Genomic DNA, 27226 nt, shown 5'->3' with positions numbered 1-27226 from the left:
TTTAAACTATTTTGTGTAACCAACAGCATTTCACACTGCAGGATGGCGCCATTTCATCCTGAGGCCAATGGACTCGCTGAAAGACTTGTGTGAATTTTCAAGTACCACATGTTGAAGCTCGTTCAACAGTACAATAAAGACTATCCTTAATTTATCTTCCTCCTCACGGTACAGTGCCACTTCACATGATGCACAATCTCCAGCACAGAGACTCCATGGAAGACCCACTTAACATTAACATGAATTTTAAAGCTGCTAGTGCATCCATGTGCCAGAACTCAACAACAGTCAAAACAAAAAAAATTTAAGGTGAATGATCTGGTACACTTTTCAATGTACATCATCATCATCATCGTCATCATTAGTGTTCTGCCAAAGGGCAGGTTTTCACATGATAGTTCTCCAGGCTGTCCGGTCTTCTGCCATCCTCTTCAGGTCCACATAATTTCCTCTTCCCTTCATGTCATCTATCATCTTGTATCCCCTTCTTCCTCCCAGTCTTCTCCCACAAACAATGTACAAGCTTGGGAAAAAGACCTGTGTACCAGGAATATTCATAGATCAGCTCAGCAATGCCATGTTTATGAATAAATATTTACATGGCATCACAACACACCACAAAAATCAAATCAGGACCACTGCACTCACATGCACATAGGCAGTTCTCTATGCTGTTTTCTTTTACAGACTCAGAAGATCTATAAGCAGCCAGCTGTCTGAGGGACCTCCTTATGCAGTCGGCAGCAGCTTATGCCAGTGCCTCCAGCAGCATGCTCCAACTGCATCCATCACCTCACTGTGGTTCTGCATGGGTTTCCTGCAGTGGTGCAAGCGAATGCCATGGGAAGCAACATGTGCACCTAGCAAATATGCACGTCAGCAAGCACAGGAGGAGGACACTTACCGTGAGCGGCCGCCACCACACAGATACAACAACTCACCTGGTGTCTCTCAGCTCCATGCAGCAGCCTCCAGATGGTACTCACAAACAACAGCCTCTTGCTATTTCTGCACCACTTTCAGAGTGACTTGCATGTCCACTGGTAGTGTGAACAGCCAATGAAAAATCCTGTCAAACACAGGCTACATTGCTTCCATCATGCATGGCCAGACAAGGATATTCTTCCACCAACAGGCTCAAAACATGATGCGCCACACTCACTCACACAGTTACGAACCAGCAGTCAAGATTGTTCACTTCAGTTAACTCAGTAGACTACTCCAAAGACCACCCTCCAACTTAGCAGTCCTTACTTACAGAGAACTACAACCATAACAGAATGTCTGCAACAATCACATTAGCGATATATATAGTATGATGCCAAGAAACAGCAAAATTAGTAAGATATCAGTATATTAGGTTTAGGAGATCAAATTCCGCATTTCTGTTTTAGTGCACCCTATCAAACAAGTGTCCCCTAGCAAGTGTACAAACCAGCCGTCATTATGGAACAATAAAAGGGAACCACTATTTTCTGCTACTGTTGATGTTTGGGCTGAATTGATAGTAGCAATCAGTTACTACATTCACAACACCTAGTTCATTCTCTGCTTTGAATTTTGGGTACTTTTGACTCCATGTGGCATGGTTAGTACAACAGTTTATTCAGGCTAGAGGTGATGAACAGCGTCCCTGGTTCACGTGCACCTTTGCCGTAAGCCACTTGGCCCCAATAGGGCACAGTTAGACACCACTACTGCAGGCATTGTAGCGTCTCATTGGTTGGATACCCAGCATAGCACTTTCAATCAAAAGAAACCACTGGTCCAGTAAGGTAAAGTTTTTGCAAATATAGCTGTCATTTTAAGCTACTCATTAACCATTTTCAAGGCACATCTTACCTAAGTCACTATTTGCCTGTCCATTCCATTACATCTCTCCCATCATTAAGCTAAAACTTGGGGCAGTGCAAAACTGCATTATGATGGGTTATTTCAGCACTTTGACCTTTCAAAGTGAGCCTTGCAGAGGAATTAACTGCTTCATTAAAAACTGTCGTTCTTGAGGGACTACCCTATAAATGTCATTGCAACAGGAGTATGCAGTTGACTGGAAAGTATCACGGAATAAATGATTTGGGTATTTGGAGATACTTGGCAACATAGTTCACAAATATGTTCTCCTATCTGATACAAGTCAGCACTTCAATGAAATCTATTGAAATGGGAAAACTAAATGATGTTAAACCTAAGTGTAACCCATATACTTGTATCTAGTTGCCTGCATTAATATACTGCAGTTAGTCCCCTCCCCTCCCTAAACAAACGCATATAAAATTTCTTTCTCACACCGCAGTTGGTTTGCTAATCATGATGTAGTTCAATTCCACGAGTATTAGAAAGACAGCTGTCATGTATTACACTTACCAGCATTATCTTTGGTAGACACTGCTGATATGCTTCCTACATTGTGATCAGACGTTCCAGTATCTTCCAATATTTCAGCAAACTCTTCAGCGGGGACGAAAATCTCTTCATCAAGACCTTTCTTCTGTAGGATTCTTCCTTTCTTTTTGTTTGCCTGCCAACAGCACATAGAGCTATAGTCCATTTAGTTTATAGCATCTGATCAAAATTTATCAGTTTAAGGAAGAAGCAACAGGACAATATCAGACAAAAAAGGAACACAACTCATAACAACGAATTAAAGGGATGAAATGAGCTTATTCCAAATTCTAAACAACAATAAACACAAAGGAAGGATTGTTTTACTGTCCATGTCATTACACCCTCCCCCCCCCCCCCCCTCCCCTCAAACTACAAAATACACACACAAATCCAGTACACAGGATAACTATCATTGGTTTATTAGCAACATTACAGCTGTTATTATTGCTATGGAAGTGCTAAAAATGCTGGCTGGCAGTGAGTTTACAGAGACAGGCAAGAATGCATTATCACTTAGTTCTAGCTCTCACCTCTACACTGAGATTCTGTATATTCTCATAAACACTAAGCCAGTGACAGAAGTAATTGTCAGGCTCTAACAGAATACTGAACACATCCTGACTGAAACAACAATGGTGTTGACTCTGGCCTCTCCACTGCTGTACCAATATTTGCCGTTTACAATCTTAGCATATGACAGCATGTTGTTGTTGTTATTGTTGTTGTTGTTGTTGTGGTCTTCAGTCCTGAGACTGGTTTGATGCAGCTCTCCAATGCTAATATATCCTGTGCAAGCTTCTTCATCTCCCAGTACTTACTGCAACCCACATCCTTCTGAATCTGCTTGGTGTATTCATCTCTTGGTCTCCCTCTATGATTTTTACTCTCCACACTGCCCTCCAATGCCAAATTTGTAATCCCTTGATGCCTCAGAACATGTCCTACCAACCGGACCCTTCTTCTTGTCAAGTTGTGCCACAAACTCCTCTTCTCCCCAGTTCTATTCAATACCTCCTCATTAGTTATGTGATCTACCCATCTAATCTTCAGCATTCTTCTGTAGCACCACATTTCGAAAGGTTCTATTCTCTTCTTGTCCAAACTATTTATCGTCCATGTTTCACTTCCATACATGGCTATACAAATACTTTCAGAAACGACTTCCTGACACTTAAATCTATACTCGATGTTAACAAATTTCTCTTCTTCAGAAACGCTTTCCTTGCCATTGCCAGTCTACATTTTATATCCTCTCTACTTCGACCTTCATCAGTTATTTTGCTCCCTAAATAGCAAAACTCATCTACTACTTTAAGTGTCTCATTTCCTAATCTAATTCCCACAGCATCACCCGACTTAATTCGACTACATTCCATTATCCTCATTTTGCTTTTGTTGATGTTCATCTTATATCCTCCTTTCAAGACACTGTCCATTGCATTCAACTGCTCTTCCAAGTCCTTTGCTGTCTCTGACAGAATTACAATGTCATCGACGAACCTAAAACTTTTTATTCCTTCTCCATGGATTTTATTACCTACTCTGAATTTTTCTTTTGTTTCCTTTACTGCTTGCTCAATATACAGATTGAATAACATCGGGGAGAGGCTACAACCCTGTCTCACTCCCTTCCCAACCACTGCTTCCCTTTCATGCCCCTCAACTCTTATAACTGCCATCTGGTTTCTGTACAAATTGTAAATAGCCTTTTGCTCCCTGTATTTTACCCCTAGTAATTCTACTGTGTTCTAAGCATATATAGCTTATTTCATATGATGGTACATTTAAAAAATCTTGCACTCCTGTATCCAATGCTTGTGGACTTCGACAATTTGTATTCTTCTGTCTCTAAAAACGTTATCACCACCATGACATTAAATCCTTGTCTTCTTCGTATTTCTTTGTATGCCAAATAGCATGTTTACTGAGTTATAGCAATAATTCATGGCCCGTCACAAGTACAAAGAAATACAACACAGGGTAATTCTGAGTCATGCAGTATAGTTATTTCAACCTATATGAAATTTACAGGCTGGCAGTGAAACACTTTACATGCACCACAACACAGTAGATACCATTCTGTTTGGTGGAAATGACTATCACACTTTCTTCCTAAAAATACGGCACAGCTTCAGCCTATGGACTGCAGCTTCATTTTGATTGCAGCCTCATTGCAGTGTTACCACCAACGAAGATATTATTCATGATGCTCTTGTAATCCTGTTCATCATGCTGAGCCTCTAAGGTTGAACAGTTATGCCTCTATTGACTACACACCACTCAGAAAGTATTCGAGCCCATAGTGTGGCCATCAGTATACCATTTCAATATGCCACAAGTATAAATATATACACTGACTGAACAGCCAAAGAAACTGGTACACTTGCCTAATATCGTATAGAGCCCCTGCAACAACACAGAAGTGCTGCAACACGATGTGGCATGGACTTGCCTAATGTCTGAAGTAGTGCTGAAGGGAATTGACACCATGAATCCTGCAGGGCTGTCCATAAATCCGTAAGAGTACAAGGGGGTGGAGGTCTCTTCTGAACAGCATGTAGCAAGGCAACCCAGATATGCTCAATAATGTTCATGTCTGGAGAGTTTGATGGCCAGCAGAAGTGTTTAAACTCAGAAGAGTGTTCCTGGAGCTACTCTGTCACAATTCTGGACATGTGGGATGTTGCATTGTCCTCCTGTAATTGCCCAAGTACATCAGAATGCACAATGGACATTGCTGCAGTCACCACAGAAGCCTACTGCAGCGACAACACAGCAGACAGACCAGCAATGCAGGTTGCTGGCTCCACTGCAAAGTCTGGGCGACGCAAGCGTTTACAAGCAAATACCACAGTCGACAACAAACATGCAAGGGCAGCCAATGTCCATCAGAGGGCATCAACCAGCAGCAGAGGAAGGGGGCGCAACAATCAACAAACAATTACCTGGCGATCACATGTGTTTTAAGGCCTATCATTGACTCTTACCTTATCCCGGAGGTCGATGATATACTGCCCAAGTTGGTGGGTGGATAGATCTTCACCAAGATTGATCTTAGGGAAGCATACTTCCAGCTGCCACTCAATGCTCCCTCTCAGGGGGTCCTCATCATCAATACTCCCTTCAGACTCTTCCAGTACAACCGCCTGCCCTTTGGGATCACCAGCACTCCTGCCATCTTTCAACTCTTTCTGGAGTTGGTGACTAAAGAGGTCCCCGGCACTGCCAATTACTTAGACAACAGTCCCAGACTTAGCGTGGAATCTTCGGCGACTTTTCGAGGTTCTGCAGGCTGCGGGGTTGCAGTGCAACAGGATCGAATGGCAATTTTTTGTGCCGCAAATGACCTATATCGGTCATTTCTTGAGTGCTACAGGTATTCTCCCCACACTGCAATACCTCGAGGCTATTCATTGGCTCCTGAGCCAACAAATGTCTCCCACCTCAAATCCATCTTGGGTCAACTCAGCTATTATTGGTGTTACATCCCACATGCTGCAGCTCTGGCAGAGCCTCTGCATCGCCTCCTTCGAAAGAATGTTCCCTGGATATGGTCGCCAGAATGTGATCAGGCTTTCCAGCATCTAAAATCTACTCTTCTCGCTCCACCACACCTCGTCCTGTATGACCCCGCCAAGACTCTTATTTTGGGTGCTGATGTGTCAGATTATGGGCTGGGGGCATTGTTGTCTCATATCATTGACGCTGTTGAGCATCCAGTGGCTTTCGCCTCGAAAACCCTATCACATGCACAGCGCAACTATAGGCACATCAAGAAGGAGGCCTTAGCCATCATATTAGGAATTATGAATTTCCACAACTTCATCTATGGCCGCCAGTTCACACACTACACGGACCACAAGCCCTTGGTCTCCGTCTTCAGCACCACATTCATCATCCCTACCCAAACTGCTTGCCGCTTGCAGCCCTGGGTGTTGTTTCTTGCAGGATAAACTTACGACATCTGTTACCAGGACACGGCTCTCCATACCAACACTGATCTTCTTTCTCAACTTCCTGTGGGGACAGATTCTGACTTTGATGCTGATTTCGTCTGGATGGTGCGGCCTCCTCCACCATCGCTGCTTGCCACTGGACGCCCACACCACACAGCCTTGGACCCTGTTCTCCAGATGATTCTGTGCCACATTCAACCTGGGTCACCCTCTGATCATCGTCAGGTGTCAGACCCAGAGGTTTGGGCTTACTGGCCTCGCCGCAATGACTTTTCTGTCCACGATGGGGTTCTTCTTCTCTTAGGAGATACTGATCATTGGCACGTCGTGATACCATCCTCCCTCCGTCAGCGGGTCCTCGCGCTCCTGCATGTCAGGCACTGTGGTATCATCCTGATGAAGCACCTCGCCAGTCAACATGTACAGGGTTATTACAAATGATTGAAGCGATTTCACAGCTCTACAGTAACTTTATTATTTGAGATATTTTCACAATGCTTTGCACACACATACAAAAACTCAAAAAGTTTTTTTAGGCATTCACAAATGTTTGATATGTGCCCCTTTAGTGATTCGGCAGACATCAAGCTGATAATCAAGTTCCTCCCACACTCGGCGCAGCATGTCCCCATCACTGAGTTCGAAAGCATTGTTTTGATGCGAGCTCGCAGTTCTGGCACGTTTCTTGGTAGAGTAGGTTTAAACACTGAATCTTTCACATCACTATGCGTGAAACTTGCCCGCACGCGTTCAACCGTTTCTTCGCTCACTGCAGGCCGACCCGTTGATTTCCCCTTACAGAGGCATCCAGAAGCTTTAAACTGCGCATACCATCGCCGAATGGAGTTAGCAGTTGGTGGATCTTTGTTGAACTTCGTCCTGAGGTGTCGTTGCACTGTTATGACTGACTGATGTGAGTACATTACGCTTTCTCGGCTCCTGTCGCCATTTTGTCTCACTGCGCTCTCGAGCGCTCTGGCGGCAGAAACCTGAAGTGCGGCTTCAGCCCAACAAAACTTTATGAGTTTTTCTACGTATCTGTAGTGTGTCGTGACCATATATCAATGAATGGAGCTACAGTGAATTTATGAAATCGCTTCAATCATTTGTAATAGCCCTGTATATTGGTGGGGTATGGATGGCAACATCACCCACATGGTGGGTTCCTGCACCTCCTGTCACTGTCAGCATTCGGTGCTGCCACGACACCTGCTTCTGTGGCCTCCAACCACTGCCCCACAGTCCCCGGCTCCATCTGGATTTTGCAGGTCCATTCCTAGGTCCTAGTGGCTCATTTTGGTGGATGCCGGCAGCAGTTTTCCGTACATTGCACACATGTTCTCAACAACTGCCCCTCACACCATTCAAGCCCTCTCTCACATTTTTGCCATCGAGGATCTACCGAAGGCGATTGTGATAGACAAAGGCCCGCAGTTCATATCGGCAGTTTACTTCCTTCTGTGGTACGTTGGGCATCCAGCTGCTCCATATGGCGCCATTCCATCCTGCATCCAATGGCTTGGCTGAAATGTTTGTCCACGCATTTAAATCGCAGATGGTCAAACTGTGTCAGTATCACTCCCAGGCAGCTGCCCTCGACCTCTTCCCGTGTACATATCATTCTTCTGGGCCCGCGGGGTCTCCTCTGGCAGAAAAGTTGCATGGCCCCACTCATCAGAATCCCTTGTCACTCCTGTTTCCTGCTTCCCCTCATCCGACTGCTCCTGTCTCAGCACGGCTGCGGTTCTTTCCATAGGATCCAGTTTGGGCATTGGTGTTTCCCCGTTGGGTTCCTGCCAAGGCCTCCTTGCTTTTCGGCCACACCATAGCAACTGTTGTCCTCAATGCATTAGAGGACACCCTCTGTTGGAAGCACTTCAACCAGCTACAGCACCATTGTGGGCCAAGCCTGGCGGTGCCACTGTCTCCGGCGCCGCACTTTCGGTCTGGAGTCTTCCGCGAGGCTGCAGCCATTGCCAGCTTTCGCAGAGCCCCCATGGGCAGGTCCCTTACCTGTGGATGTCGATGTGGCACCCCCGTCACCGGCACCTCCGTCGCCAACCCCCGTGGTCTCGTTCCACCAGCGGAACCTGGGTCCAACATCGAGATGTGCCTTCGCCTCGCCCCTGGAGGGGGGGGGGGGGGGGGGTAGAAGGACTGCTGCAGTCACCACAGATGCATACTGAAGAGGCAACACAGCAGACCGGCCATTGATGTAGGTCGCCGACTCCGCTGCGAAGTCTGGCCAATGCAAGAGTGTTTACAAGCAAGTACCACACTTGACAACCAACACATAGGTGTGGCCACCATCTATTGGACGGCATCAACCAGCAGCAGACGAAGGGGTGCTACGATTAATGAACTATTTCCTGGTGATCATGTGTGTGCAAATATTCCCGGCAATATCCTTCTGCCAAGGGCTAGATAAGCCGGTGCCCAGCCGTTCAGTGAGCAGTTCTCAACTCGCCAAGTGCAGAGAACACTGGCCGTCTAGCAGTGTGCCACCTGGACCGTCCTCTCTGCCCCAACGATTGTGCTACATCGCTTCCACCGTGGTATACTACCTACCAGCTGCTAACAGCAGACTTCGACATGGAACAGTTGTACAGGTACAGAGATAAAGGGCACACTGTGTTTAGGAATTAGTAGTTATTTGCTTGATCCGCAGAAGGGGTCCTTATTGTTTTGACGAGTGTGTTACTGTTGGTGGTTTATTGCAGTTTCCATAACAAATAAGTTGGCGAAACAAGTTGGTTCTTGCTCTGTAGATTTAGCAGTCATGAATGGATGCAAGTGATCAGACACAATGCTTGCACCTGACAGTCGTATCTAGACATATCAGGGGCCCATATCACTCCAACTGTACATGCAAAATTTGGAATGAGACTCATCCAAGCAGGCAACATATTTCCACCTGACAGTCCCACGTGAGGCGTAAAGCTTTGTGTCATGCAGTCATCAAGGGTAAACGAGTGGGCCTTTGGCTCCAAAAGGACACATTGATGATGTTTCGTTGAATGGTTTGCACGATGACAGTCATTGATGGCCCAGCATTGAAATCTGCAGCAATTTGCAGAAGGGTTGCACTTCTGTCATGCTGAATGATTCTCTTCAATTCTTGCAGGATCTTTTTCCAGTCACAACGCTGTCAGATGTTTGATGCTTTACTAGATTCCTGATATTGGTTGTATGAGAAAATCCCCACTTCATCGCTACCTCAGAGATGCCATGTCCCATTGCTCGTGTGATGACTATAACACCACATTCAACTCATTTAAGTCTTGATAATCTGCCATTGCAGCAGCAGTAACTGATCTAACAACTGTGTCAGGCACTTATTGTCTTATATAGGCATTGCAGACCGCAGTGCCGTATTGTGCCTGTTTACATATCTCTGTATTTGAATACGCACGCCTATACCAGTTTCTTTGGTGCTCCAATGTATCTTGTAATTTACAGTACAAAATGACTGGGAAACCCTACACCAATTCATTCCAGTTCCAGATATTTTCTGAAGCTAAAATAATGTTGAAAATAGATATTTTGTGGGTTGGGTGTGCTGAAGATTTGAAGAACTTTGCAACCTACTTTATTATAGCGAAGCAACTGAAATGGGGAGAGAATGTATAAGACTATGATATTGTGCATGCACCACCAGAAGTTAGTGGACATTTAGCTGCATAAAAGATCAGCTTGTGAGCAAAATCAACATTGGGCACACAAAATGGCTGAATTAATAGAAGTGCTGGAAACTATTAAGTAGTGGAACACTGAACCGAATTCAGTTGGTTATTCATCAGTTTTGTATTTTAAAAAAATAAATATAAAAAGAGAGAGAGAGAGAGAGAGGAAAGGAGTGAAATACTGAAACTGCATATTTCACTAACCTGTATGTAATAACCTGAATTTGAACTCCTATCTGCACCAACATGAAGCATCCTAGTATATGAAGAGCACACCCATTTGATTTCATTGCATAGACCGCACAGGGCATTACAAAACATTAAATCAATATGAGACTGGCTTAGTGTCCATGAAAAAGTGGACAGAATCATTAACCTAACTGACATAAATCTTACCAAATAAGAAAAGAGCCTACTAGAAAAAGGACCAAAACACAAAATTAACACAAACATATCATACCTAACAATAGAAAACCTCATACCAGAATCGGAACACATTATAAAGGAACAAGAAAGATTGAGCACACCAAATTTTAATGCAAACTTGACAAGAGAATTAGTAGCTGCAGAAGTAACACAGATAAACAGATCACACAAATCCACAATTATTTCTAATCATAAAACATCAGAGGAAATCACAGCCAACAAGCTAAAATAAAAATTAAAACAGAACAACACCATAGTAATAAGAACAGACAAAGGGAATATTACTATAATTATGGATGAAAAAGAATGCATAGAAAAAACAATAGATTTTCTCAAAGGCAACAACATCACAAAACTGACCAGTGACCCAACAGCAAAGTACCAGAAAAACATTCAACAGACACTGAAAAACATCAAAAATACATTCTCAAAAGGCCGGGTAAAGAGGATAACATAAAAATCCAAAAGCATCCACCCTAAATTCCCTACCAAAGGTTCTCAAGGATAATATCCCATTAAGGCCCATCATCAACTTCCGAAATACTCCATCCTACCACCTAGCCCAACAGACACACACACACGACTAAAAAAATAGTACACTTTTGAGAACAACAGGAACCTGGAAAACTCAAAGGAATTAATTGACAGAATCAAGAACATACACATAGCAGACACAGCAACCCTCATATTATTTGACATCAAATCAATGTACACTTGTATTCCAATAAACAAAACAATCAACATCATCACACAAAGATTAAAACAACAAGGAAACACACCGGACACACATCTCAATGAAATAAAAACCGTATTCAAGACCATAACACCACAAAATTATTTTGTATTCAACAAAGAATTTTATTCTCAACATGAAGGGCTGCCAATGGGATCACCAATTAGTGGCCTCCTAACTAACATATTTATGAACAACCTGGAGAACATAATCTTCAGACACATAATAAAACCAAAAAACTACAAAGTTATATACTAGTACCGTCATGTTGATGACATAATATGCCTTACTGATTAACCATATACATACATAGAACAGCTGTACAATGAAATAAACAACTTACACCCAAAAATTAACTTCACATTAGCAACAGAAACTAACAACACACTACATTTTTTAGATCTCACCATACATAAAACAAACAACACACACAACTTCACAATATTCAGGAAACCAACAACCACAAGCACCACCATTCACAACCTATCGAACCACCCACTGACAAATAAGCAAGCAAACTTCAGATTCATGCTCCACAGATTAAACAGAACACTTGTGAACACACCCGCTGAACAAACAACTTCACACAAGAACTAAACACAATAAAACAAATAGCAGTAGAAAATGGTTATGCTACCCATATGGGAGACAAGTTAAATTAAAAAGTATGTAAACAGTACAAAAATGAACACACCACGCACGCGCACACACACACACACACACACACACACACACACACACACACACACACAAATCCTCACCCAACACAGAACGACACCAAACACAGAACGACACCAAACACAAACAATGACCACACACAAGACACAGCAGAGCAACAACACACACAAACGGAAATGGCACATACTCACCTACAATAACAAGATTGTTCATAAAATAGACAACATATTAAAGAAACAGGGACTCCAAATAGGATAGAGAAAAGAGAACACAACACAGAAAAAGATCAGAACACAAGAAACACCCACAGATAAATTTAACAGATCAGGAATATATGAACTCACATGCAACAGTTGTCAGTCAGTGTACATAGGGAAAACATGCAGAAACTTCAAAACCAGATATTCAGAACATTTCAGAGCTTTAAAAAGCAACAGCTCCCACAGCACATCTGCTGACCACCTTATAGTCCACACTCACCACCCAACTACAATAGAAGCAGACTGACCACTGGGGAAAACTTTCACATACAGAAGCCAATAGCAGAAGGAAAACAGGTCATATATGACTACAATAAACTCTACAAGGGCACACTATTTAACACATTAAAGGAACATTACAAAAAAGACAACATAAACAGATAAAGTAGTCTAAGCGCCCCCCCCCCCCCCCCCCCGCCCGCCACACACACACACACACACACACTAAAAAACTAAAAATGGATACACTACACTCTGCAAAGACTCACCATTTTACACACAAAAGGAACACCATGTAAAAGACAACAGCTAAGAAGCACACACACACACACAAAGATAAAATGTAAACAAAATTCAAATTTGGCGCCAAACTCACTGGTAAACAAATGAACACTGACTGGGCTGGGACACACAACAACCACAATTACACTGTTTTGGTGAAGTACAAAGTGCTTTTATGACCTTATTTGTGAAAATACGTGTAATATTTACACGTGCATCATGACACCCCACCATGATGCTGAGAATAAAAGGGCTTGCCTCATGAAAATGTAAGCAAAAATGAATATAGGTGCAAAATATCACAACAAACTAAATCAAACAATGGAAAATCCAGGATGGAATGTAACAATACCATAGAAGGAAAGTCGCTACTCACCATAAAGCACAGATGCTGAGTCGCGATAGGCACAACAAAAAGATTCACACAATTTTATCTTTCGCCCATTAAGGCCTTTGTCAGCAGTAGACATATGTACACACATGCGCGCGCGCGCGCGCACACACACACACACACACACACACACACACACACACACACACACACACACACAACTTGTACACACATCGGCAGTCTGTGGTTTTAGCTCTCTGAGACTGCAGACGTGTGTGGAAGTTGCGTGTGTGTGTGTGTGTGTGTGTGTGTGTGTGTGTGTGTGTGTGTGTGTGTGTGTGTACTGCTGACAAAGGCCTTAATGTCTGAAAGCTATAATTGTGTGAATCTTTTTGTTGTGCCTATCATGACTCAGCATCTCTGCTATACGGCGAGTAGCAACTTTCCTTCTGTGGTATTGACAAACTAAATTATGTTTAGATGATGGGTTAACTCTCAACAAAGTTCCTCATCAACATCGTTTGGTTGCAGATGACAAGCTACCTGCAATAAATAATACACAAGTGGTCCTGAAAAATCATGCACACCAAGCAGGGGTGGCTCCTGTATAGGTTTGCAGGTTTGTGCTACCCCCAAGGAATAATTTTGTTCAACTGTGTTTGCCTTCTGAGCGTTCTATACTAGTGGAGAAGTAGCACACCGTTTATCTCTTTTGAAATGCCCGAGCTCCAAGCGCTGAACGCAGCTGAGTTGGACGGAATGTGCCGGCGGCGACAGCAGGTTGCACTGTGGCTGCAAACGCGGACTTGGGTGTCTCAGAGGCGGTGCAGGGGAAACGCTTGGCATCACTGTACTCGTATGCGGGCCTTGTGCGTATAAGCATCTCACCCGGGCCACCCTGCCAGCTGCAGGAAGAGGACCCGAACTCTTCCAAAGGGAAACGGAACTAGCCGATCTTTGAACAAAGTGGGATTCTCGCACCACCTTACCAGTTCAGGTGTTGCTGAGAGCGAATTAACTATTTCCTGCGCGTTGTGTTAGTTATTTTAGCGTGTGTTACTGTGAATTTTGAGGCTCAAGTGACAAGCGAATACCTGAAATAATGAATCAGGTAATTTCATTGCTCTCTGAACCCTTCAGTTCATGTAAGTTTGAAGAAAAATTAGAAATCAAGAGGCTAGGTAGGCCGACTGCTTTAACAATTTCTCAGACCGTTAAAACAAAAAGTCACCAATTCAGTAGGAAATTTAACTCTGAATTGTACAACAAGCATGAATGGCTGTGTGCTTGCGACATGAAAAATGCCTTATTTTGTTTTCCTTGTTTATTATTTGGTGTAGATATTTTCATGGTCTACACACGGAGTCTGTGACATTCAACACCTCCATGACAAAATTAGAAAACACGAACTTCTTCAGTCGATGTAAATAACATTTTGAATATATCAAGTCTAGGCAATGTAAATTAGACAGTGGGTACAGAAGGTCTGTGGCATTACACAACCAGAAAGTTGCCAATAATAGGTACATATCGAATCTAATTATTAACTGTATTCATTTCTGTGGTGCGTTGGAACTTGCGCTTAGAGGACACGACGAGACTGAATCATCTTCCAGTTCTGGTGTTTCTCATTCCTTGATTGATTAGAATTAGACTCGATATTAAAATTGCATTTAGAGAAAGCTACAGTTTTCAAAGGAACCTCAAAAACCATCCAGAGTGAACTCCTCCAGTGCATGCTTCAAGTCTGCCAAGAGGAAATTAGAAAGGAAATTAAAGGTGCTGAGTTGAAAGATTTTGGGACTTCATAGCACCAGAAAAGTCTTTGGCAACATCCATCATCGAACAGATAAATAATCATTTGGGGAATTGTCCACATAAGCCAATAGCACAAACATATGATGGTGCAACAGTCATGAGTGGTTCGTCATGTGGGGTGCAGGCTCTTGTTAAGGAAAAGTTTCCCAACGCTTCATACATTCATTCCTATGGCCACCAGTTGAATCTCATTATGCTTAAAGCCGCTTCCATTAATAAAAATGTGTGAATATTCTTCACTAAACTTCAGGGACTTTGCAGCTTCTTTTCAGCATCTCCTCTCACAGAACAGCAGTTCTCGATGAAATAGTACGAAAACAACTGCCACGTTCAGTGCGTACTCGTTGGAATTTTCAGTCAAGGAGCGTCAATACCGTTTTAGAATGCAGGGAAGATATTATCACGTGCATGAATAATACTAGCCAGTGGAAAAACTGTGTAATGAGAACACGTTCCTGCAAGCCTGTGGCTTAGTAACAATTTTGGAGGATAAATTTCATTTTTTGGCTTTCATTTTTTCATAAAATCTTGATCCATGTGGATATTTTGTATAACCAGCTACAAAAAAGGCATATTGACCCAACTTACTCACACAGTCAGCTGACAGCTTTTGAGCATGAAATTGCGAACATTAGGGAAGGAGTGAGCGAAAATTCAACAGATTTACAGGAGTACCATAAAAGAGGGAGAACTGAAGATGGGGCAGCAATGTGTAATCTACTGCGGGAGGTAAAAGAAGTATGTGACGTCGTAAGTTACGAGGCAAAAGAAAGATTCAAGTTCACTGGACACCTAGTTGCAGCCTCTCTCTTTCTACCAGAGAAATTCGCTACTTGCTCTTCCAGTTTTCCAGAAACTTATTTCAGAGCTGCTACTGAATGCTACTCTTTTTTGGAAGCAAAGAAACTTTGATCAGAACTCTCTGTTATTTATGGAAGATAGGAGTTCAAAATCATGTGTGGAGCTTTGAGCTTTCTGGATTACATAACAGACAATAATCTTTGTGATACACTGATTGAATCTGTGAAGCTCCTGAAAGCGATAATTACAATTCCAATGACCACATCAAAAGCAGAACGTTGTTTTTCTTCACTGAAACGCATCAAAATCTTCTTGCAGAATACTATGGACCAAGAAAGACTATCAGCACCCGCAATTGCAGACTTCAATCAAAGAGTGATTGAAGGATTTGCAAATATGACGGAAAGAAGAATAGAGTTCCTGTACAAGTGATCACCACCACATCCAAGTTCAGAGATATAATCGAGCGGCGCTAACATCAGTCCTGCTGAATAAGGTTATTAAGGCATCCCTATCACTTTTTGAGTACATAGAGCTGCAGTTGATTTTAATTCCTTTTATTCTGCAAAAGTAATAGTTTTTTCTGTGTACACCTTTTGGCTTTATTATGAGTAGATGTAGGAGTGACACAAGCGAGTGGTCTGTTTATATCAGGCATTACAAAAACATTGAGCAGTGTACTGATTTTCTCTCTTTTGTTGATGTTTTCCTTCATGAGTAAAGTGCACCACCACCATCTTCTTTGGTCACGAGCCGCCACTGACACAAAGTGTAAAGGTATCAACAAAAAGAAACGAATTATTGTTTGAACTGAATATCCATATAATTTTGTAATCATTTAGTAAAAATGTTTCACATTGCAGATTAAATAAACTGGAAATCCACTGATGATGGCACAGTGGTGCTGAAACATGTTTGGGAAATTGAAAAAAAACGGTGTTTTGCATAACTGGCAGACCTTACATCCAACAATTTTAACTGCAAACATGGTAAACACAAGGAGCTGCAAATCTAAATGATGAATATACTGAACACAGATAGACACACATACAGCCATAATACACTCTGTCCTACCGCCACCCCTTACCCCTGCCCCAAACACACCATCTCCACCTACATCTATACTGCTGTGATGTGTGAGGCAGAAGATATCTTTTATTATATCATATACTGATGTTTCTTCCTGTTCCATCCAAGAATGAAATGCAATAGGGATGTCTGCTTGTACACATCGGTGCCACCTATTATTTGTCTAATTTTATGTGCACTCTCTCTACAGAATAATCATATAGGAGTCTTATGAGAAGTGAGGCATATTTTTTCAACTGTCTGTCTGTTAAGATTTTTCAACATTTACACTCTCTGACCAGTGAAACAATATGAGCACCACCACCACCACCACCACCCTTCCTCACACACAATAACAGTCTTTAGTTACTATGACCTAATACAGGTCCCATACCACTGAGCAGTATTCTAGTACGGCCATACCAGTGTTTATCACACAATTTCTTCTGTAGAGAAACTGCACTTTCCCTGTGTTCTACCAATTAATCACAGCTTGCCACTTGCTTTACCTACAACTGAACCTATGTTGTCATTCAACTTTGTATCTCTACACATGGCTATTCCCTAATATTTTTATGACTTGACTCTAGTTGTACCTCACTAATCATGTCATCAAATGATACTTGCCCTTACTTTTCATAAAGTTTACAGCTGTGCTTTTCTTTCTGTCATGAACTAGTTATTAGTCATTGTTCCAGACTATTTTGCTGAGATTCAACTGAATACTGCCATAACTTTTACTGATAGAATTTCACTGTAAATAACAGCATAAGATTGCAGCTTGTAGTATCCACTAATTGTAGCTCATATTCGTAAAACATGAACAGCAACAAACCTAATTAAAGTGCCCTGAGGCACACGAGATATCACCTCTGTGTCTAGAGATGATTATCTATTCAGGATAATATATATAGCGAACTACCCGTCATAACATTTTCAATCCAGTCCCAAATCAGTTTAGATATGACATAGGGATATATTTTCATTAGAAAGAAATCACTGACGTACTGAATCAAAAACTTTCTGAAAGTTTTGAAACATAGAATCAACTTAGTTTGCTCTATCAATGTCACTGAGGATACCACGTGAGAAGATGGACAGTTGAGTTTCACATGATCAGTGTTTTCAGGGCTCATGCTGATTGCTGTGGAAAAGATTCAAGGTAGGTCATACTTTTTAAATAAGAATATGTTAGATGAGACAGAGCTGGCTCCAGGGATTTTGCTGCCTAGTGCTAAAATGTCAAGTGCCAGCCACCCCCCCCCCCCCTCCCTCCCTCCTCTCCCAGAGCTAGCATTTTCAAACATACTCAACCTTTCCAGAAAGTTATTCATCCATAAAATTTCACGTATAACTCTTACTCATATGTCGTTTTGCCGTAAATACTCCTTGAAGGCCAGTGCCAGGTATGGGGGCCCAGTCAGTGGAACAGAAGTGAAACATTTACAGTGTAATACATCCTGCGTTACAAATCCAAAATTAATTATATCAACCAAAATTAAGTTATGTCACTAGCAGAGTACATAACTAAGATCTCTTCACTTTTTCTTGTATCCTGAGGAACAGTGTGAGACCTGTAGCGATCAGAATAGCTGAGTACTGCACTGTTGGCGGTATCGCTGGAGCTTCTGCTATACCAAGCGGAAAATCATAGGATAGTGAGTGACTTACATATAAATGTTTTATTTGTTGGAAAAAGTGTATAAACAGCCAGTGCCTATTTAGTGTGTCTATAGTACATAAAGAAAAACAGCTGTGTTCGGATGTCAACAAGGTGTGTTTTCCGACACGCCATGATCACAATTTGTGCCTCAAACAAGCAGTTTTGAAAGCACTTTAATTTACTATCAGAAAAGTAACAGTTAATCCCTAAATACAGTTATTGAAATGAGAACAGTGTGAAATTTGATGAAACAGGATAAATAGTTCAGTTTAGTTGCTTTAGCTCCTAAATATGGTTTGATACCTTTTCTCCACATGATCTTAATATGATACCTTTTTTACACATGAACTTAATATAAAGTGCTTATGGCTCCATCACAGAGACAGAAAAGAGAAAGAGGAAAATTTTAAAACAAGTTACAGAGAAAGTAAAAAAAAAAATATTTAGAGGAGTGTGGCAAGAAGAAAAGGATGTAAATAGTATTATGGCAGATTCAACGGGGAGGGGGTGGTGGAGGAAGAATTCCATGCATTTTTCCACATGTAAATGCTGCTTAATCATAATGCCTGGTTTCAAAGGGCTACGACATGTGACAGGCAGTGCATATTTTACTTATTCTTTATTTATTTACTAGCGCAGAATTCCAGCATTGCCCAGGTATTTATTTATAGCTGTGCATCCACGTGCATACCACACAGCATATGGCCTTGTGCTTAATGTTTATAACATCATATTTCCAGAGCTGTGTGTCGCACATTGTTATCATTTTGTAGGTACATTCAATAGTATATGTGGATACTGTGTGCAATTGTGTAGCAAATGGAGTTAGCAGCAATGAAGTAATAAACTTAAATGTCAGGCACAATGTGACAGTTTTTGATGCATCTCACTGGTTTTGACATCATATCTCCTGAACTATTAGTTGTACAATGGTGTAATATTGTAAGCACATCCAGCAGAATATGTGGATATTGACCATGACATTTCCTGTGAACAGACTTAGTAGCAAATAAGTAATAAACTTAGGTGTCAAGCGTGTGATGTGGCAGTTTTCACACATCTCACTTACTGTGATGTCATATCTTATGAACTTTGTGTCATACAATGGCATAATTCTGCACTTACGTTCAGTGGTACGTGTGCATGCTGTCTCGTGAATACAGAGAGAAGCAAAAAAGTAATAAATTAGAATGTTATGTCTTGGGCAGTATTTTTACTGTACGAAAAGTGGAAAAGTACTAAGCAATAAACATATTCCTTTCATCATTTTGCAGGGGGTCGTAAATGAGAAAAAAATCCACAAAAGTTTGAAATTTTTCATGCCCACCCTGTTCCTTTTGATAGTTAGGTGGTTCTTAACCCCACAGCAATTGTTGCCTGACAGTAAGGTATATGTGTACCCTGTTTGGGTGAAATCAATCCAGTGGTTTAGAAGGAGATGTGGAAAACACACACACACACACACACACACACACACACACACACACACACACAAATATATATACACACTACTAAACATCATGATGGTACAACGAGAAAAATCTCATTACCCCGGGCCCCAGTCAATAGACAGGGATCGTCGTGAGCATCGGATTCTGGGGGCTCACGGACATCATGAGAAGAATCAGAGCTTCTCTCAAGACCAAACGCAAACACTACATTGGTACACTCAACATGAACACACTGATGAAGACAGGAAAGATGAAACAACTCACAGACACTCTCAAAAAATTTCAAATCAAAATATGTGCACTGCAAGAAACATGATTCACAGACAAAGACCATTTCAACATGGAGAACTTTAGAATATACAAAGGAAAACCATCGAGACAACTGAAAAACCTACAGATTTTTGGTACAGGATTTGCAGTACACAGGTCTATCACGGTCAGCATAATTGACTTTTCGTCACCAAACGAAAGAATCAGCTCCACCACAGTGAAATCAGCCAACAAATCCTACACAATAATCAACGCACATGCACCGACTAATGACTAAAACAGGAAAAACCTGGATGAAATTGATGACTTCTGGGCGACAATGGAAGAAACTATCAGGAAAATTCCTGCACATAGAGTCAAAATTATACTGGGAGACTTCAATGCTAAACTCGGAAAAGAAAAGATATACAGACATACCACAGGAAAACATATTCCACACAAGGACACAAACAAAAATAGAAAATACCTGATAGACTTTTGCAAAAGCCACAACCTCGCCATTATGTCAACAAAATTCAAGAAATGAACACGGAAACTTACCACATGGAAATTCCCCAGCAGAAAGCAAGAACAACAAATCAATCGCGTAATAGTCCAAAAAGACTCACGAAAAGAAATTTTGAATATAGACCACCACCTACTACAGATCAGGATTCGTCTTTTACCCAAGAAAAAGGTCCAGAAGAACAAAATTGTTAGACCAGATCCAGAATACCTTACTTTAAACCAGACACAAATGGAAAACAACAACAAGTTGAGGTTAAGGCTAGAAAAGTTGTGGAACTGATAGATGTGTTGGAGTTTTAAATTCTGCAGTACATCAGTATGCTCTGGAACTCAGCAGTCAAACAACATTTTGGCTGTTATTCTTTGTAAAGATGCACAGTTGGCTTGTTGTCATTGCCTCATACAGATCTACACAGCAGTTAATGCAAAGCCAGTACATGACGTGGCTGCATTCATCAATGGTCCAGCATCTGATACGGTAAGATACACCCGTCATGCAACTAATTAAGCAGGAAGCTTATGGACGCACAAAATAGGACATGCAACTGTGAACATGGAACTTTTCCAAGAATGATATGCATGGGTCAAGCAATTGAACATATGTTACTCACTGTAGAGAGTGATAAAGAGTATTCGAAGCCTAAGCAGAGACTGTGATTTGGTTTCTCTGGTCTAGGGTGACAGTCAGTTATAACAGTAATAGAGAATTGATTCTTTGGAGTTCTTAGTGAATTTGTTTTTCTGATCATATTTTTACCATAGATTCCTTGGCAAATAAATGTTCCCAAGAATTGTGGAAGAAAAAAAGTTTTACTGATTCACAGAACTCCTATCATACCCAGGCTGGCTCTAGGGAGGGGTGAACCATGCCACTGCCCAGGGTGGCACGTTTTTGGGGGTAACAAAATCTTAATTTTTGATATGGTTAGAGAAGGATAAATTAAACAAGACACTGGAAACTTTGCACAAATGAAGAATTGTGGGAATAAGGTGGAAATATAAATCATTCATAAAATCAAGTGTTTTACCGGAAATTGTCTACGATATTGTGAATCAGATGACAAACGAAGTGCTGGAGGTGGTCACTAAGGGTGCGTCTTTCAAAGTAGCAAAAGTTGCTTGTGGCAATGTTGCCAACTCACTTTCTACCATGCATGTACACAACAGTTTAAAAGTACCTACATCAGCTTGAAAGCCTCTAAGAAGTGGAAATATTTATAATAAATAAATAAAGAAAAATGTCAGTATGTGGTGGCCTACACATACAGCAGTCTTGAATGTCTATAGCAGTGCTGCTTTATATATTATTATTATTAGTGGTATTTTGCCCTTAAAGAGTGCAGTTGGACTAAACTACAATGCCAATTCCTTTTGCTGTCTTCCCCGCTGCCCAAACTTCCCTCATTCACTCACTGTGTTTCTGTTTCCGGTCCTCTGTCCATGTTTCTTGTCGGCTTCGTGTCTTCGGATTCATCTTGATTGCCTTTTTGGTTGCCCATATTTCTTTCATCTTCTGGCTGCGATCTTGCTTGCGTTCTTCGTCCCATTTAAGCCTGTTCTTTTGTCACAGTGCGTCTCGTGTAGTTTATTTTTCTTAATGGTGTTTCTGAATTTTATTCTGTTGTTCATTGTGTCCGCTGTGATGTTGAGTTGCTTCAGGTCATTTTTTACATCTGACACCCATTTGTTGTTTCTAGTGGTTACCCAGTCAAAGATCTGTTTGGTCAGTCTGTATGATGGCATTCTGTATAGGTGTCCATAGAATTTTAGTCCGCATTTTCTAATTTTTTCTGTGATTGTCTCCGTATGTTTGTGTAGTTCCTCAGTAGGTTTCTTGATCCATATTCCATTGTTGTTGGTTGTGCCAAATATTTTCCTAAGTATTTTCCATTCTACTTTTTCTAGTTGTCCGATACGTGTATACCCTAGGATTAGTGTGGTCTCTGCTGCATATAGTGCCTCGGGGAGCACCCCCGTGTCGTAGTGGCGTAATTTGGCTTTTAGTGAGTTAGACTTCTTGTTGTAATGATTCCACACTACTTTTTATGCCTTGTCCAGTTTAGTTTTTCTTGAGTTTTGAGTCTCTGTTACGTCCTTTCATTTGTAGTGTTTCACCGAGGTATTTAAAGTTTGCCATTTTGTAAATCGTCCCGTACTTTGTGTTCAGAGATGAGAGTTTCTTTGTGCTCATAAACTGTGTCTTATCATAAGATATCTGTAGTCCAGTTTTGGAAGTGATTTCGTGTAGTTTTTCAAGAGCATCTTTTGTTTTGTTTATACCTTTTGTGACAATCGACAAATTGTCTGCAAAAGCCAGGCATTTAATCTGTAGGTTTCCGAAGGTTATCCCCTGTTGTGATATTTCCCATTCTTTTATTACCTTATATAACACTAGATTGAAAAGGAGAGGTGAGAGGCCATCGTCTTGTCGGACACATGTGCAAATTTCAAAGGCCTCTGATAGTTCACCACAGGACTTTACTTTGGAGGTTGTGTTGTCAAGGTTTCCTCTATGATAGTCCGTGTTTTGTTGTCTACTTCGTATTCAGCTAGAATTTTGAAGAGAGTTTTCCGGTTGACAGAGTCATATGCTTTTTTGAAGTTGACAAAGGTAATGATCAGGTTCTGTTTGTGTTGTAAAATCACTTTCAGGTTCCAAATTTGTTCCACACAAGACCGCTCTTTACGGAAACCTGCTTGGTATTCTCCAATCAAATGGTCGGTCTGGCATTCTAGTCTGTCAAGTAAAGCTTTAGAGAGTATCTTGTATGTGAACGGTAGTACGGATATTCCTCTGTAGTTGTTCGGGTCAGTCTTGTCACCTTTTTTGTGTAGTGGATGTATCAGAGCAGTTTTCCAGTCGTCAGGAATTTTCATGGTCTCCCAGATATCTTCCAAGATCCTGTGGATGTGTTTGGTGAGTTCTGGGTCTTGTAACTTCCAGATTACCGTGATGATGCCGTCTTCTCCTGGTGCTCTACAATTCTTGAGTGACTTGATTATTTCTTCAACTTCTTCTACAGTTGGAGGTACGTGCTCGTTTCTGTCATCATTTCTTCCATAGGGGGGTTTGTGTTGAGCAGTTTTTCAAAGTCCTTTGTCAGAATGTCACAACTGTTTTTGGTATTGGTTTCTAGGGTTCCATCCAGTCTTCTGAAGCACAAGTTGGATGGTTGACATCCAGTCATATTTTCTCTGAATGTTCTGTAGAAGTTTCTTGTATTGTTCTTTGTGAAGTCCGATTCGATCTCCGTCAGTTGCCGTTTATCATACTGTTGTTTTTCACTGCGAATGATTTTGCTTGATTGTTTCTGTGCTTTCACGAAGTTCATCCAATTCTCTGGGGATTTAGGGCTACTAAATTTTTTCCATGCATTGATTCGTTGGTCAATAGCTTGGTCACATGTTTGGTTCCACCAACGGTGTGTCCTTGTGCATGGTGCTTGTGCTAGTTTCATGGCCTCTCGGATTCTTCCTGAAAGTTGTGTCCAGTCTTATACAACATATTTATGACTCAGTTCAGTATCCCTGTTATTGTTGTGGTCTTCAGTGCTATGACTGGTTTGATGCAACTCTCCTCACTTGTCTATCTCTTCAACATGACATGAATTGTACCCACCTGCTTACTACAGTTACACCTGGAGCTCACTCTACAATTTCTCTTTTTCACAAAACTTTTTCTTCTTATCACTAGTTTGTATTTTATAATCTCAGGACCTTGGCAGTTATCAGTTATTTTGCTGCCCAAATACCAAAACTCATTTAATGCTATTAGTGTCTCATCTCCTGATCAAATTCCCTCAGCCTTGCCTGATTTGGTATGTGTACATTACAATAACCCAGTTTTACTTTTATTGATGCCCACCTTATGACTTCTTTCAAGACACTGTCCATTCCATTCAACTGTTCTCCAAGTTCTTTGACATAACTACAGTGTCGCTGGCAACTCTCAAAGATTTTATGTCTTATACTTTCCCTTTTCACATTTCTCCTTGATTTGATTCACTGCTTTCTCGATGTACAGATTAAATAAAATCTGGGATACATTACAACCCTTCCTTATTTCCTTCTCAACCACCGCATCCCTTTCACTTTCTTTGACTCCTATAACTATAGTCCAGTTTCTGTACAGGTTACAGACATTCTATTGGGCCTTGAATTCAGAATTTCAAAGACTGTACTCCATTCAACACTGTGAAATCCTAAATCTACAAATCCTATAAACATGGATTTGCCATTCTTCACTTAGTTTTCTAAGCCATAGGGACAATATTCTACTTCAACGTTACACACATACTCCACAAGGCACCATATGTTGCATGGCTGAGGTTGTCTTGTTCCACTATTAGTCATTTCCTCTCCTGTTCCACTCGCAAGTGAAGTCATAGGAAGACAACTGCCTATGTGCCTCTATATGAGCCCTAATTTCTGTTGTCTTAATTTGAACTGTAAATTCCACAGTTTCTGATGATAGTCTTCTTAAACTGAATGCAACTTGTCAATAAAAATATTTAGTGTGATTTGTGGCTGTCCTGAAAAAATTATTTTCTCAATAGTATTTCGTGAAAGGAATGTTGTCTTACCTCTAGAGATTTCCATTTGAGTTCATGGAGCATCTACATAATACAAACGGCCTTCAAAAAAGTTTTGCACAGTCGTCTCTAATTTTTTTATTTTTTGCAGGAGGAGAGTGAAATTTTTTGTGAACGTACTTGGAACATTTAGCTATAAGTTGGCGTGTAAAAGTATTTTCTTTTATTTACAGGTGAGCCATAATGGACCACGAAGAAGATGTCAGGTTGTGACAAAGGTCAGTGATAGAGTTCCTCTTCAAGACCGGCGATGACTCTGTCAATCGATTCGCATGAAGTTGCTCCCTGTTTATGGGGAGGACACAGTGCATTGCAACAGTATCCTGCGGTGGTTACAGATGTTTAAAGAAGGTGATTTCTCTCTACTGGACAATCCACGATGAGGTAGACCATTGACGGCAGTGAGTGATGTGAATAAGGAGACCACTGATCAAATCACACAAAATGACAGATGTGTGACTACATGACAGCTTGCTGAAATGACTCGTTTAGTCATTTGGTAGTGTTGTATCACTGTTACCGTATCACTGTTACAGTCACTAGGGTACAGAAAAATCTGTGCATTTTAGGTGGCTAGATTATTGACAAAAGAAATGAAAACGATGAGGAAGAATGTATGCGAGGGTCTCATGAAAACCTTTACTGAAGAGTGGAAACAATGTTTTGATGGCACCATTACCCAGGATGAAACATGGTTGTTTTTGTCCAAAACTGAGAGCAAAACCCTACCTTCTACCTTCTTCCTAAAATTCACAAACCCAATCATCCCGGCCGTCCCACTGTAGCTGGCTACCAAGCCCCCACAGAACGTATCTCTGCCTACGTAGATCAACACCTTCAACCCATTACATGCAGTCTCCCATCCTTCATCAAAGACACCAACTACTTTCTTGAACGCCTGGAATCCCTACCCAGTCTGTTACCCCCCCGGAAACCATCCTTGTAACCATTGATGCCACTTCCTTATACACAAATATTCCGCACGTCCAGGGCCTCGCTGCGATGGAGCACTTCCTTTCACACCGATCACCTGCCACCCTACCAAAATCCTCTTTCCTCATTACCTTAGCCAGCTTCATCCTGACCCACAACTTCTTCACTTTCGAAGGCCAGACATACCAACAATTAAAGGGAACAGCCATGGGCACCAGGATGGCCCCCTCATACGCCAACCTATTCATGGGTCGCTTAGAGGAAGCCTTCTTAGTTACTCAGGCCTGCCAACCCAAAGTTTGGTACAGATTTATTGATGACATCTTCATGATCTGGACTCACAGTGAAGAAGAACTCCAGAATTTCCTCTCCAACCTCAACTCCTTTGGTTCCATCAAATTCATCTGGTCCTACTCCAAATCCCATGCCACTTTCCTTGACGTTGACCTCCACCTGTCCAATGGCCAGCTTCACACGTCCATCCACATCAAACCCACCAACAAGCAACAGTACCTCCATTATGACAGCTGCCACCCATTCCACATCAAACGGTCCCTTCCCTACAGCTTAGGTCTTCGTGGCAAACGAATCTGCTCCAGTCCGGAATCCCTGAACCATTACACCAACAACCTGAAAACAGCTTTCGCATCCCGCAACTACCCTCCCGACCTGGTACAGAAGCAAATAACCAGAGCCACTTCCTCATCTCCTCAAACCCAGAACCTCCCACAGAAGAACCACAAAAGTGCCCCACTTGTGACAGGATAGTTTCTGGGACTGGATCAGACTCTGAATGTGGCTCTCCAGCAAGGATATGACTTCCTCAAATCCTGCCCTGAAATGAGATCCATCCTTCATGAAATCCTCCCCACTCCACCAAGAGTGTCTTTCCACCATCCACCTAACCTTCAAACCTCTTAGTTCATCCCTATGAAATCCCCAAACCACCTTCCCTACCCTCTGGCTCCTACCCTTGTAACTGCCCCCGGTGTAAAACCTGTCCCATGCACCCTCCCATCACCACCTACTCCAGTCCTGTAACCCGGAAGTTGTACATGATCAAAGGCAGAGCCACGTGTGAAAGCACCCACGTGATTTACCAACTGACCTGCCTACACTGTGAAGCTTTCTATGTGGGAATGACCAGCAACAAACTGTCCATTCGCA

General features: G+C 41.7%; 1 protein-coding gene across 1 annotated transcript in view; it reads right to left on the bottom strand.

Annotated features, from left to right (window-relative positions):
• Positions 1–27226, bottom strand: part of LOC124596143 (CCAAT/enhancer-binding protein zeta) — a 212492-nt gene that overhangs the window by 27168 nt on the left and 158098 nt on the right. Inside the window, exon 15 of the mRNA XM_047135163.1 lies at positions 2368–2521. Coding sequence (XP_046991119.1) covers positions 2368–2521 — 154 coding nt within the window. The remainder of the gene's footprint in view (positions 1–2367; positions 2522–27226) is intronic.

Source organism: Schistocerca americana, chromosome 2, assembly GCF_021461395.2.
Source record: "Schistocerca americana isolate TAMUIC-IGC-003095 chromosome 2, iqSchAmer2.1, whole genome shotgun sequence".
NCBI classification, from domain to species: Eukaryota; Metazoa; Arthropoda; class Insecta; order Orthoptera; family Acrididae; genus Schistocerca; species Schistocerca americana.
The sequence above is the reverse complement of the archived record's forward strand: the minus strand, read 5'-3'. Positions and strand labels throughout refer to the sequence as shown.